Consider the following 14,230-nt stretch of genomic DNA (forward strand, 5'->3'; position numbering starts at 1 on the left):
GACCTACCGAAGGTCCCACCTTCCACCAGCGACAGGCCAGCCCCGCCCCATCCGGGCAGGCCGGGCGCGCGCAGTCTCGGCGGCTGGGGTCCCAGCGCGCACCGCTGCTCTGCTCAGGGTCCGGGGAGGGACCGAGCCCGCCCTCCGCCTGCGGGGGGGGCGGGGGGGGGGGCGGAGCGGTGCTGCGCGCAGGGGCGGACCCCGAACTTTTCTCCAAATCAAAAACCACTGCAACGACAGCTGCAGAGCCTTCTCCAGCCGCGTCCTGCTGCCGGGTTCCTCGGGCCTCACGTTCCGCTCGCTGCGCCACCCGCCGCCATGGCCAAGCCCCTGACCGACCAGGAGAAGCGGCGGCAGATCAGCATCCGCGGTATCGTGGGCGTGGAAAATGTGGCGGAGCTGAAAAAGGGCTTCAACCGGCACCTACACTTCACGCTGGTCAAGGACCGCAATGTGGCCACCACCCGCGACTATTTTTTCGCGCTGGCTCACACAGTACGCGACCACCTGGTGGGGCGCTGGATTCGAACGCAGCAGTACTACTACGAGAAGTGCCCCAAGGTACTGGGCCCAGCTCCTCCGACAACCACGGAGGGGGTGATGTCCGAGGTGGACGGGAGGATCCCCCATGGTGACCCCTCCCCACGGGAGTCTCTCCCCGTGGGGGAAGCGCTCCCCGGAATCCGAGGAGGCGTTTCTGGGTGGCGAATGGCCAACGGGCCAGAGCTCCACCAGCTCCGTATTCACGCCGCCCTCCAGCCCTACCCAAAGCGTTCGGCTCCCGGGGACAGCTCCCGGGGACAGCACTGCGTCAGGACTCCCTCGCCTGACCACTTCACAATTTTTGGAGCATTGATTCTCCACATTTAATCAGGAGGTGCCAGGCGCCTCCTGTCTGTATGCCAAGCACAGCTCTAGGCCCGTAGCAGTTGAACAAATCCCTGCCTTGGAGAAGCTTAATATTTAGGGATAGGAGACAAGTATATAGGATTTGCCAAACGGATATAGCCCCTGGGGAAGGAGGGGAAGTTGGAGAATGCCCAGTGGTCTGGGGCTTCTCCTGGGTATTGCCCGAGTGTTGTGGTGAGTAGCAGTCCCACCCTTGGACAGAGCTCTGTGTCCCCCCCCCCCCTCGGTGTTCAGTGAATAGGGTGTGGTGCTCCTGGGCTTGATTCCTGCAGGATAGAGGCCTTTCTCCCGAGGCATTCTCAAGTAGGACCTGCCCCCGCAGCTGCGGAGAAAGGCCGTTCACAAACCCGCTGGTCCACTGCGCAGGGACTTCATGGAGGGTGACTTTGGGAGCTTAGAAGGACACGGCCTACCCCTGGTCAGTCTGCGAAGGTGGGGTGGGGAGGACTGAGGAAGACTGCAGGGAGCGGGTTGTGTTGTGCAGAGTGGGGGTGAGAGTAGCTCTGGCTGCTGCGGTGAAGTGGGTGTGAGTCAGTATTGGGAGGGGAAACTGGAACGGTAGTAGGAGGCACACTGGGAACGGTGAAAGACTGGTGCATCCTGGAAGCAGTGAGAAGTACATTAGGAGTTTTTTTAATAGGTAAAAACCGTGAAAAAGAAAAAGATAGTCCATAATCACAGCGCACCCCCCAAGAAATCGGAGCAAAAGAAAGTAAATTCTCATAGTAAGAAAGGGCAGTTGCAACAAAACTTTCCAATGGAAAGTAACTTCCTCACTCCAGAGGTCTAGGCCTCTATCCCAGGGACGGCTGTGTGTGTGTGTGTGTGTGTGTGTGTGTGTGTGTTCACTGTATCTTTTTAAAAATTTGCATGAGGGGACTGCTCCTTGCGCTGGACTTTTTTTTTTTTTTTTCAGTTTTTAAACTGGAGAGTGAGGTGATAAGCTATATTTTAGGACCTCGCCCGCACAAACCTCCCTTCCCCCACACACTCTTCTATAGCATTTAGCACCAAGCCTCACAGAACACAGTCCTCTTGTATGCAACTCCTCCCGTGGCTTATCTGGTACTTTATAGTTTTCCTGGTTCTCTAGCTAGTTTCTTCACTGGGTTCTCCTTCCCTACTTGAACGCAGGGATAAGCTAGGTATTCGGATAGTGACACACTGGGGATAGAACGGTGAACAAGATTCACTCCACACATGTTAATAAGGTATCTGCTCTGCGTCAGCACTCACCACAACAGGAGTCCCTGCCCCCACGGAGCATGGACTAGAGCCACTAAGTCTCCGCCCCCACCTCCCCTGTGCTACAGGAACTGTGCAGATGAATCCTGAATCGGGATCTCTGTCTGAATTGTTTTTGAGATTCCATTGCTGCACTTTCCAGATTTCCAGGAATTGCACATTCCATTCCTGCACTTCTAATTGCTCGGTGAACACACCTAGATCCCTTTCTATTTCCTCAAACACAGACCGTGATCCTTCCCAGTCCTGCCCCATCTTCTGTGTTTCTAATTTTCATGGCGTTGCCATCCTTACCCTCGCCCAGACGCAACACTTGTGTCTCACCTTTGACTTCCTGTACGCAGTCCTTGGTGGGCAGGTTGCCAAATGATGTTGGTTTCTGCAGATTCCATTGAAAATATTCCTCTGCTGTCTCACTTCTGTTATTGAGGCCGTGGCTGCTGATCTATGGAATAGACTTCCACCTGGCTGCCTGGGTTCCCAGAAGTGGTAAAACGGTCAGTGCACAGCCAAATTGGGACTAGCAGACGTATTTTGGTTGGCCATTGAGACATCCTCAAGCAATTTAACTTTGAGCGTTTTGTGGCGGTACTTGGGCACTACAGTTCTCGGCCCAGTATTCCTTGTTGTTATATGTGATCGATATTGCATAGGTGTTGCCTCTGCCTGGCTCCTAAAGGTGCCTGAGTTGGCAGTCCCAGCTCATTCTGTGCATTATAATCCCATCAAGTTTACAAAGCCATATATCTTGCCCTTTGTTCAGGTATCATTGGCTCCCATTGACTGCCTTAGTCCTTAATCTAGGATTTAAAACTCTTCTCAGTCCAGGTGAACCTGTCCTTCTCATCTTATCTCCCATTTCCCTTCTGGATTGACTTTGCTCTCCCACCACACCGAGGTGCTGTCCCATCCACGCCCTGTTCTCCACCTCTGGGCCTCTGCCCGCCCTGCACCCTTCACCTGGAATGCCCTTGCCAGTGTCGCCACGTTCAACTCTTACCTCCTGCAAGTCTCAGTTTTGTTGCGCCGTTCCACCTGTCTTCCCAGAAGTACCCGAGTCCTCTGAGTAATGTTAGGGATAAAACTTAAATTACTTTAAAAATAGTGGTTATCGTTATTTCCTCTTTATTTTATGTTTGCAGGCTTTTCTTGAAATCTCCACATTTTCTAAAATATACACAACTATTAGTGATAGCAGTGCATGCATGCAATTTCTAAGATGTATTGGAGATGCTGCATATTTTACTACCGGGAGTATGTAGTATTTAGAGATCACTGAGTAAGAGGATGGGAGAAAACTATTTTTCAAGGTCTTATATATCTCCAAATGTAAAGCAAAGTTCTTCCCACAGTTATTTTTTTATGAGAAAATAGGAAATTGCCTTAAATACATGTCTTCGTGAAGTCTCAGGTGACAGAGTCTCTCTAAATTATTTTAAGCAGCAACATTGTTTACAAAACCTTTACTTGGTCTTTGTATAGTGTCCTAAAATGTCTTAAGTCCTTGCTAATTTGTAGTCATTAAAATGGAGGCAAAGATACTTAAGAGATGTAGTCATTATTTCCAGGGGCATAATTTAACAATCTCAAGTGTGGGAAATAAAGTCAAGCCTCGGTTTTTGAAAATCTTGGTTCTCCAGCAATTTGGTTCTCAACCCAAGTTGTTCACAGAACAAAATGTCTTTCTTGATTGTCTAATAAAACTTTGGGTCTCTACCCAACAGCCCTTTCATGCTGATACCTGTGTGATCAGTCACGTGTCTCTCAGGTGACAGAGGAGATTTGTCCTTTGAACAGATCACTTTTCAGTTTTTCTCAACAAATTAAGTTCGAGAGCCGTGGTTCCACTGTATATACTGTGTTTATAAGCAAGCATTTTATAGATCATCAAAAAGTCAAAAGCAGTACACAATGGTTATTTTATAGCGATCATGAACATATAAACACCTGTGCTGATGTTATGCAAATGGGTATTTGTGGCAGGAGATACTGTTGCCAGTGACACAGTGGCCTTGTATACGAGGACATCGGCCATGTGAGTGAGCAGTGCCGTGCGCCTCCTCCCTGGTACCTGCCCAGGAAAGATCCCTTTTCCTGACTCACACAGAGGCGCCCAATGGACTGACGAGGGCCCTGACAACAGTGTCACGGATTCTCAGACAACGTGGATAAGGATGATGACGTGTTCTGGAGAATAGTGTTCGATGACCCACTAAATATGGGTGTTGACTATTCATGTGAAGACTTAGACTTCAGTTATTTCATTAAATAAAAGTGGGGAAAAGTAAAATTTCTAAATTGACATTTTCATATGATATTCTAAATATATGTATATCTAAAGAGTTACATATTACAATAGGCACTTGTTATACTGAACTCTTTTTATACATTTTTTAATATTTTGGGGTTGGCCAAATAATTTTCCTTTTGGTTCTTTTTATTGAGAAATGAGGGGAGTCCCTAAACTTTTAGGTGACTATATTGATGCATTTACAGATTTTTGTTGTTTTGTGTTTCATAGAAAAAAAGAATCGATATGGAAAAAAGATACTGTAAAAGGGGAAGATGAAGTTACTGATCTGTTTTAAAAAGAAATTAGTAAACTGCATTTGTCTTTTAAAAGGTTTTAGACAACCCTGACCTTTGCACCTTTCACTCAGCAATGATACTATTTACTTGGTACTTTGTCAAAGGCAGTTTCAAAGTTGATACTTCTATTGAGAACACACACCAATAAACTTGAGATAGTCTTTTTGTGGTTGCCAGTTCATGATTTTCTAGAACAATTTAATTCTAAAATAATTCATTGTGATATTACTTTACAGAAAGTAGTCATGGAGGAATACTTTGTAGCCATTCGGTGTATCTGGAAAGAGTTAATCTTTGTATTTCTTGGATGATTTGAGACGGTCTCAGCCAACCCCATCTGACTCTCATCCTATAAATATTTTACAAATGAGCAGTGAGCTATCACAGTCTGACTTCTCTCTGTCCAAAATATGTGCTTAATTTACAAGGCTCATGAACAGAAAGGAAAAAAATACAAAACGTTGAATCTAATTAGGTGGACGAGTTTACTTTTTTCTCCCTGGGGGTAAAAGACACAGAACTACTTTGCCACAAGTAGGATAAAATATGGTTTCCCAAAGCCAGTTGTCGGTAATGCTTTTATTTAGCCCTTCATACATCTATAGGAGTTTCACTGGGACCTGGGTCAAAGTCGCCCTGCCTGTTTGTTTTTTATCGTCGGCCTGTGTATTATGTTGACCAGTAAGGTTGGCCTCATCGAGTTAACATGACCTCTCATTCCTTTGTTTCAGAGGGTTTATTACCTTTCTTTGGAGTTTTACATGGGCCGAACGTTACAGAACACCATGATCAACCTCGGCCTGCAGAATGCCTGTGATGAGGCCATTTACCAGGTACATTGTCTCTGTATTTCTCGCATTCTCTCCCCTCAGATTTCAAGTTCAAGTCAATAACCTTGGGGATATAGCACCTCCCCTGCCTTAAAAAAATAAGGTGAAAATATTGCTTCTATAGACATGGCTATTGCAAACTATTAGAACTATAAACTACTGGTGACCTCTGCGTTAAGAGAAAGAAAGTTAGAGACCTAGTTTTACCTAATGAGAATTTTCATTTGCAATCATAGCTTCTGACAGCATTCCCCAGCAACTTACATCTTAGAAACTAGCATCTGAACAAGCCTTTTCAAAGTGCTCCATTCTGCCCCTGGCCAGTGTGGCTCAGTTGGTTGGAGCATCATCCTCTAACCTGTAACCAAAAGGTTGTGGTTACAGATCCACTCCCTGGCAGGGCACATACCTCGGTGTGTGCAGGAGGCAGTGATCAGTGCTTCTCGCTCACACTGATATTTCTCTCTCTCCCTAAAAGCAATGAAAAAAAAATGTCCTCAGGTAAAGATTTTTAAAAATTAAAAAAAATAGCCATGGCTGGTGTAGCTCAGTGGATTGAGCATGGGCCTGCGAACCAAAAGATCCGCTGTTCGATTCCCCATCAGGGCACATGCCTGGGTTGTGGGCCAGTTCCCAGCAGGGAATGCATGAGAGGCAACCATACATTGATATTTCTCTCCCTCTCTCCTTCCCTTCCCTTCTAAAGATAAATTAATAAAAAAAAATTAAAAATATAAATAAATAAAAGTGCTTGAATTTCTACTGTCAGAATCACAAGCTTTAGTTTAGGCTCCTGTCTACTTTCCAAAAATGGTCAAAGATTGACTTATTTTATGTCAAGGCAATATGTGAAAATAATAAGCTTTTAAATTTCCATCATTATACTTTCTCTTTTGCTAAGTGGAATGTAAAATATACTTCCTCCTTAAAGGGGGAGCCTAAGGTCTTAAACCTAATACGCTAATTTATTTTTTTAAACATATTTAACTGTTTCTCTCCTGAACTTCACGGATCTCCATACCAAAAACAAACAGTCTTTGACCTTTTTGATGTGGTTGAAAGGAAGAATGGGTAGTTGCAAAGATATCTTCTAAATGTGAGACTGTTCAAACTGCTCTTTTTCCTTGGCTTAGAACTGCCCGGTCATGTGGTCATGTGGTCAGCTGCTTGTCACTAAGGGCTGGTTTCCTTTCTGTGACTTAGCTAGAATATTTCCTTATGAAAGAACCAGGGCAGCTCTTCTCTACTTCTCTTTTTTCCTTCCCCTGATAACAGCTGAGAACAGTGCACTTCTCATGGCCTAGCAGCATATAACTAAGGTGGGATGGAGTGGCCGTGTCTGTTTGCTCAAGGCCTTTTTTGTACTTTAGCTGTAGATTTTTAGAATTTAAAAAAAAAACAAAAAACCTGAATGTTAGCATTAAGCAGTTGACTTGTACAAGGTCCCCAGTAAACTCTTGTCATACCAAGGAGCAAATTTGGAAGTCCTTTCAGCAATGAACAGAAGCAAAGCCCTTTTTAAACTCTTAGAAGACTTAATGTATTTCACCATATATAATGTACACCCGTGTTTTTGTGTGTATTATGCACAGGATTATTATACTCATGGTATGTAATCATTATACCCATGTATAATGTGCATCCCTTTTTTCCCCTCAAAAATTTGGGCAAAAATGTGTACGTTGTACATGGCAAAATACAGTCCTTACCAAGATGTGTGACAAAGCAATTTTTGGTGTAAGGGAAGGGATTCAAATAGGTGACCATGGAAACTGAGGCATCAACTTCAAGCAGGGCTGTTTCTCCTGCCTATGTTTTCAAGTGTATAAAGTATGTTTCCACTTTAAATAACATCTCATTTCATGGATTGCCTCACTCAGGTAAGAATGGAGTCATTTCACAACAGACCATCATCAGCTGAGCATGGGCTGAATTATGATCTAGTCAGCACAGGACAGGTCAATGGTTTCATCTGCCATCAACTTCGTCACTGTAAAATGAGCAACCCACAGTGATCTCCAGGGCTTCGGGATTCTGACGTGAGTCCTTAGCAGCCTCTGGCTGTGCGAATCCCAGCACGTTGGGGCAGGGAGCTGACTGGCTGCCAATTGCATCAGTCCCGAGGTCACACGGGCCTCTAGGCCTCCCGTGGCCTTTTGTCCAACCCAGAGAAAAAATAGAAGATTTGAGCTCTGTCCAGCTAAACCAGCGACTTACAGTCAGTGTGCCACAAGAATTTTTAAAACTTGCAGTACCTGACTGTTTCATGAGGGGCACTGACCTCTTTTCTCTTAGACTGTCAAATAGTGACAATAACCAACACGATACTAGCCATCTGGTGTGAATAAATCAAAATTGTACCTATTTTTGTGTCAGATCAGCAGAAAATATATTATTTGGTGTGTTACAGAATTGTATTAACTAGTTTATGTGTGCCATGAGATGAAAAAGGTTGGAAATCACTGAGCTAGACCAGGGGGCTGTGGTTTTCTTGACTGCAGTCTGGTCCGACTCATGGGCAGTGATTCACCGGCTGGCTTTGGGTTAACAACCATTGACCCTACTGAGTAAATATACTGTGGGCCTGAAGAGATGACCTTTACTCCATCCTGAAAACTCTGACCTCATACCTTTTGATAATTTTTAAAATTCTTTGGCCCAGTTAGTGTGAACTTGGTTCTGGACTATTTCTTAGGTTTTACCCCGACGGCACAAAAAAAGAATCTTAAGAAATAATAATAAGTTAACATTTACTAAGGAATATCTGCCCAGGAATAATATGAATGGTTTGTTTGTATGATCTCACTTAATTCAGAACAACCCTAAATATGGTACATACAGCCGCCCAGGGTCACATGGCTGAGAAGGAACAGAGTCAGTAATGAACACTGAGCGCCCACACTTCTCCACAAGCTGCTGCTATGCCAGTTTGAACAGTGTGCATTGGCCGTTGCCAGCATCTGCCGAGGGCATCTGATGCCGGAATAAGTTGCAAGGGAGCTGACAAAATTGCGCACACAGATAAGCCGGGATACCCAACCCAGAGCTTTAGGAAATGACTGTTCTCTCTGAAATGGCCTGCATTTGTATCCACATTCAGTGGTGTTTTCCTTTCATCGCCAGCTTGGATTGGATATAGAGGAGTTAGAAGAAGTGGAAGAAGATGCTGGGCTTGGCAATGGTGGTCTTGGGAGGCTTGCTGGTAAGTGACATGGTTAGTGTGTCATAGTGTTTGGCCAGTTGATGCCTTCTCAGATGCCATGCGTGACCGTGCGAAGAAGAACCAAACAAGCTTCCTAGGAGAAGTGCATAGTGTAACCCGGTTATAAATGTACTTGTTTTTGAGTTTGCACTGTGGTTTGATCTGTCCTACACAAACAAAAGAGAAGAGAACTTGAACAAAAGACACATTGCTTAAAACCCTCAGAGATGTTGCTTAAAACCTTAAGGTTAACCAGATCCTTCCTGTGCACTTAAGGATTTCCACAGTAGCCCCTTTACTTCACCGTTATATGGTCGCAGCTACTCAATTCATGTACCTGTGTGATATGAACTAAGCTGTCTGACCACTGTGGTGTTGTCTTGTGCACTTCACAGTTTGCTTTTCGATGGACTAGTAGGTAATGATACACTCATTATAGTATTGGTATGATTTAGTTGATTATTACTCTTGTTTGTATAGATGCAGTTTGAGTTCTTTCCTTTATTCAGGAAATGGTTTTTCAACAAATATAGAGGAAAACATTAAAGATATTAGCTCCATTAAGTTAAAACTATACATACCACCCTGGCTGGTGTGGCTCAGTGGATTGAGCTCTGATTTGAGAACCAAAGGGTCACCTGTTTGATTCCTGGTCAGGTTACATGCCTAGGTGGCGGGCCAGGTCCCCAGTTGGGGCCTGCAAGAGGCAACTGATCTGTTTCTCTCACACATCAATGTTTCTCTCCCTCTCATTCTTCCTCTCTTTCCCTCTCGCTTATCTTAAAATAAATAAATAAAATCTTTAAAATATGTATACACATACCTATGACCAAACAATTCTACTTCCTGGTTGTTATCCACTGTAAAAAATAAAAACCACCTCAAACATGCGGAAGGAGGCATGTGAAAAATATTGTTATGGTATTGTTTATAAAAATAAACTGTTAGAAATAACCTAATATCCATCAATAGCAAAAAGGTAAATAAGTAGCACAATAATTCATAGTACGGAGTGATGTGCATCAACCAAAAAAATAAAATTGATCTCTCACACTCATACATACGCAAATCCGTAGAAAAGTCTGGAATTTGCTCTTTTTGATCTTTTCTAGAGAGGAGGGCAGAATCGGGGGTGGCAGTCAAGGTGGCTGCTAGTCCTAGCTATAACATTTTTTATAAGGAGGATGTATTAATGTGTGACCTGTGAAACTTAAATTTAATAATAAAAGTGCACCACTGCACGTGTGTGTGTCAGATTGCATTCCATGAAAATATCTACCCTCATTTTCTTAGAAGTGATTCCATCTTCATTTCACACAAACCTCCAGGTTACTGGAAACCCATGTGCGTGTGTTTCACAGATTTAAGCCTCTCCCCCTGTGTTGCCTTAATATTGCCATTAGGACTAGGAAAACATTGCCTTCGGATGCTTGCTCCCTTGCGAAGTCAGCCATCAGGCAGTTTCGAAGGCTTTCCATGGGCCTGTGGGAAGATCAGCAGAGCCAATGGCATGCACCCCTAAGAATGGCCACCAGCCTGCCTGCCTTCTGTGGAAAGCCCCAGACCTTCAATATTTGTTGGCTGGGTTAACCCCACTCTGTACCTGACTAATAACCTCGCTCCTTCAGTTGGCTGAGAGTGAAGTGGCAGACGAGACTGAGTATTTCTCATTAGAGGACCTCATTTCCTACCTGACTGAAAACCTCGGGACCCCGATCTGGCCAGGCTCTAAGGATAATGTGATCGGGACCCAGGAAAAGACAAGTAGCCACAGCTCCAAGACAGCAAGACCTGGATCAGAGCCAGGCCGTGGGACACGGGGACTGGAAAACTTTTGTAACATTTCACTCACCTGAAGGATTGGCCACTGGCTTTTGTCAGTCTCTGTTTTGGGGCTCCACCATGAACCTAAGTGTAATCAACACTTTTCAATGTTCATTCCCATTTTAGATCCTACGGTACATTTCCTCATTCTCTGTATATTTCTTGGTTCAGATTCCTAGAGGGGGAATCTGATCAGTGTAAGTTAGCCCTCAGGTTACACCTGGCCACCAGAGAGATCCCTACCCAGCCTGTTGGTTGACTGTTCTGGATCAGGTGCTCTGTCATTAATGCTTTTGATGACTAATGGCGGAAAACCTAGCAAAATGAAAAGGGTTCAGCCACGTGTTGTCACAGAACAAGAAGTCCAGGAGATGGGCTGTTCAAGGTTACTTATTTGGCAGTGTAGCTCTGTGGGGACTCTGGGTCTCTCTGGTTCTCTTGGCTTTCCCCCAGGGGAAATTGATGGCAGCTGCAAGGAACATCTTTCGCTTCACCCAGAAGACTTCTCAGTGCCTCTCACTGGGTTGAATGTCATTGCACAGTCATGCCAAAACCAATAACTGGTGAAGGAAATAGAATTACTGTGATTGGCTCAGAGGCTTAGACTAGAGCAAGATTCACTGCTCATCCAGCCTCCCTGTAGCATAGGGCCACCTGGTACCTGAACGACCTTGGAATTCCATTAGCCAGAAAGAGAGTCTGCCACAGATGTCCATGTAGTCAGTCAGGTAGTCACTGGCCAGTTCTCTCCTGGAGCTGCCTTTTCAGGCAGGGAGCTATGGAGACAGCATCCCTTAGAAAGGGCAGTATGAGTGACAAAGACAATGACGGCCGTGTCCGGTGCAGGCCAACTTCTTTATGTCTTCTCAGATGAAATGCCAACATGTACACAGCGGTTATTTTAAATGGTAAGGTACTAAGTGATGTTTGTTTTCTTTTTACACATTTTCATATTTTCTAACTTTCCTATAGTACTCATTTTACAATTTTTTAAATGTTACTTAAAAAACGAATTCCCGCTATGCAGCAGTCTCTGTGCTTTAAAATAGAAACATGGTTGCTCATAGGAAAATGCTTTGTGGCTGTCATGCTTTTTAGTAAAAGACCTGAGAATTGAATCACCTTGATGACTCTGCCTTTTGGCTGTGTTTGGATTGATTTAGCCTGCTTCTTGGATTCCATGGCAACCCTGGGACTTGCAGCCTATGGCTATGGCATTCGATACGAGTATGGAATCTTCAATCAGAAGATCCAAGATGGATGGCAGGTATGTGAGCCATCTTTTTAAACTTTGTGATTAACATACTTCTTCTTGATGTTCCGGATGATTTATAGTTTACAGACATTTAACATGGAACTGCACCAATCCCCCTTGCATTTGGCTGACATGAGTGAATACTGCCGCTCTTCCCCCTTTTGTATGTAAGAGCAGAGAGCCTGCAGCGTCATGCACTGCCAGGTCCAGGGCATCTCAGGCAGTGCCCGACTCACGAGGGTGCTCTGGAAATGAAAGCATTTGTCTCTGAGTGTCTGAGTGTGGACCATCCACAACAGGTGACGTTCCTCTCTGCAGCCTGCTACATGGAGGAGCACATCTTTTGACTTTTCTCTCCCAATAACCTTTCACGGTAGGATCATGTTGCCATGTTACAGGTGAGAAAATTGAGGCTCTTAAGAACTGGAGTTACCCCAGATCACACCGCTGGCGAACATGGGTCTGTCCCCAGGATTCCAGGTCCAGGTTCAGTGTTCTTTTCTGTGGTCAGTCCTGTCCTCCTTAGCATGACTATTTAAAAGATAGGTAAGCCCAGGGTGCTGATTTTTTAATAAGGTGAAAGCAGGCAATCCTGTTAGCTGTAATATCAAATAAATCTGATACATGTTTAATATGTATCATCATAGTGCTCTGTAGATTTGCACAAATAGTAATCAGTCCAAACAAATGATTCTAGTTTTACTTTACTTTTATTTTATTTTTATCCTCACCTGAGGACATGCTTATTGATTTTAGAGAGGGGGGAAGGAAGGAAGAGAGGGGGGAGAGAAACATCGATGTGAGAGAGAAACATGAATAGGTTGCCTCTCTTGCACATCCCAAATGGGGACAGAACCCTCAGCCTAGGCATGTGCCCTGACTTGGAATCGAACCCACAACCTTTTGGTTTACTGGGTGATGCTAGAACCAACTGAGTCATACCAGCCAGGGCTCTAGTTTTACTTTTGTGTAACCAAACCAGGTTCTTGGGAATTTGTTTCTCATATCTTTGGGAACTCTTTGAGTCTACACTCAGCCCTGGTGTGGACAGTCTTCCCTGATACTAAGTGTGACTTACGCTCTTTCTCTCCCTACCTTTGTTTCACATTCATATACCATTGACAGAAAGATACTGGTTGTGTTTTCCAAAAAGCCTGAGTTCTCTCAGCCCCTCCCATACTTCCAAGCGTCGGTCTGAGGGCAGCACCCTCGGGTTGGATGGGAGGGTATAGGCTGGAGCTAATCCCGGGGCAGAGGAAGGACAGTAAGCTCGGTGCTGCGCCCTGCCACCCTCTTCCCACTCTCGGTGTTTGGACACTCGGGGCCAAGGAAGGAAGGAACTGAAAGATTTGGTGTGATGCAAGAATGCCCCCAAGAAGTCTCAGAAGGAGAATATCAGGAATACGTTAAAAGATAAGCTTCCAATTTTGCTAAGGACCAATGTGTCTTCACCTACTTCTCAGTGAGTCGGGAGTCAGCATTGTGTGGGAAAAAGCTCTGGGGCCCTAATTTGAGATTTGATTTCTAATTTGAGGCCTAATGGCCACTCGTTACCCTTACAAGGTGTGTTGCCTGGACTAGGTCACCCAACTTCTCTGAGCCTCAGTTTTGTCATCTGCAAAATGGAGGTGCCAGCTTCACAGAATTATTATGAAAATATGCAAAATGTACACAAACAGACACTCAGTGAAATGTTCATTTTGCCTAAGGAAAGGAGGATAATTTAATAAATTGTGGTATTATATAATAAAATATTAATGTAGCCATTGATATTATTTTATTAATTTTAATGAAATGGGAACTTATTTATGTTAGTTGAAAAAAGGAAGTATAAAATCATATGGATGGTATGGCTCAACTGTCCAAAGCCAGCCAAAAAAAATAAAGGGCAAGAAAAAAATACATGAACTGTTCAGTAATAATTATCTCTAGGAGACAGGATTACAGATGACTTTCACTGTCTTCTATTTATGTTTCACATTCCGTAAGAAGCGTGTATTTCAGAGTCATAAAAAACTATGAAAAGAGAGTAGCTGGGTCCCTCCCCTAATAAGATAACTTAGGGTTCTATGGTGAGAAGCTTCCGACTAGGCAGGCATTTCCAGTGTGGCCAGTGTTTTGACACGACTCAACCAAGCAATACGTGGTATCCATTCTCTTTGGGGTAGTACTCATTACAACCCAAATGTCTAAGGATTTCATTTCATATCTTTTAACTACTCTTGTGTAAAAGATTAAAGAGAAACTCTGAAAATCAATCTAAAAAAAAAAAACCATTTTCATTGCATTTTCCCCAGAATTTTATGAAAGGTCACACCTACTACCTTTGCCCCTTTTAAATGGTCTTTATTCCAAGAAACCATCCCTTCTCTCCCG

The 14,230-nt window shown here is 44.2% G+C and overlaps 1 protein-coding gene across 4 annotated transcripts in view; it reads left to right on the forward strand.

Moving 5' to 3' along the window:
- The first annotated feature begins 225 nt into the window (after positions 1-225).
- PYGL (glycogen phosphorylase L) overlaps positions 226-14,230 on the forward strand; it is a 53,595-nt gene continuing 39,590 nt past the window's right edge. For all 4 annotated transcript variants that reach the window (XM_037155707.2, XM_037155709.2, XM_037155710.2 and 1 more), the window contains exons 1-4: positions 226-561; positions 5,475-5,576; positions 8,697-8,775; positions 11,763-11,866. In XM_037155707.2, the coding sequence (XP_037011602.2) occupies positions 319-561; positions 5,475-5,576; positions 8,697-8,775; positions 11,763-11,866 (528 nt within the window). In that variant the 5' untranslated portion in view covers positions 226-318. The remainder of the gene's footprint in view (positions 562-5,474; positions 5,577-8,696; positions 8,776-11,762; positions 11,867-14,230) is intronic.

This window comes from Artibeus jamaicensis, unplaced genomic scaffold (assembly GCF_021234435.1).
Source record: "Artibeus jamaicensis isolate MK-2021 breed Jamaican fruit bat unplaced genomic scaffold, CSHL_Jam_final contig_548, whole genome shotgun sequence".
Lineage (NCBI taxonomy): Eukaryota > Metazoa > Chordata > Mammalia > Chiroptera > Phyllostomidae > Artibeus > Artibeus jamaicensis.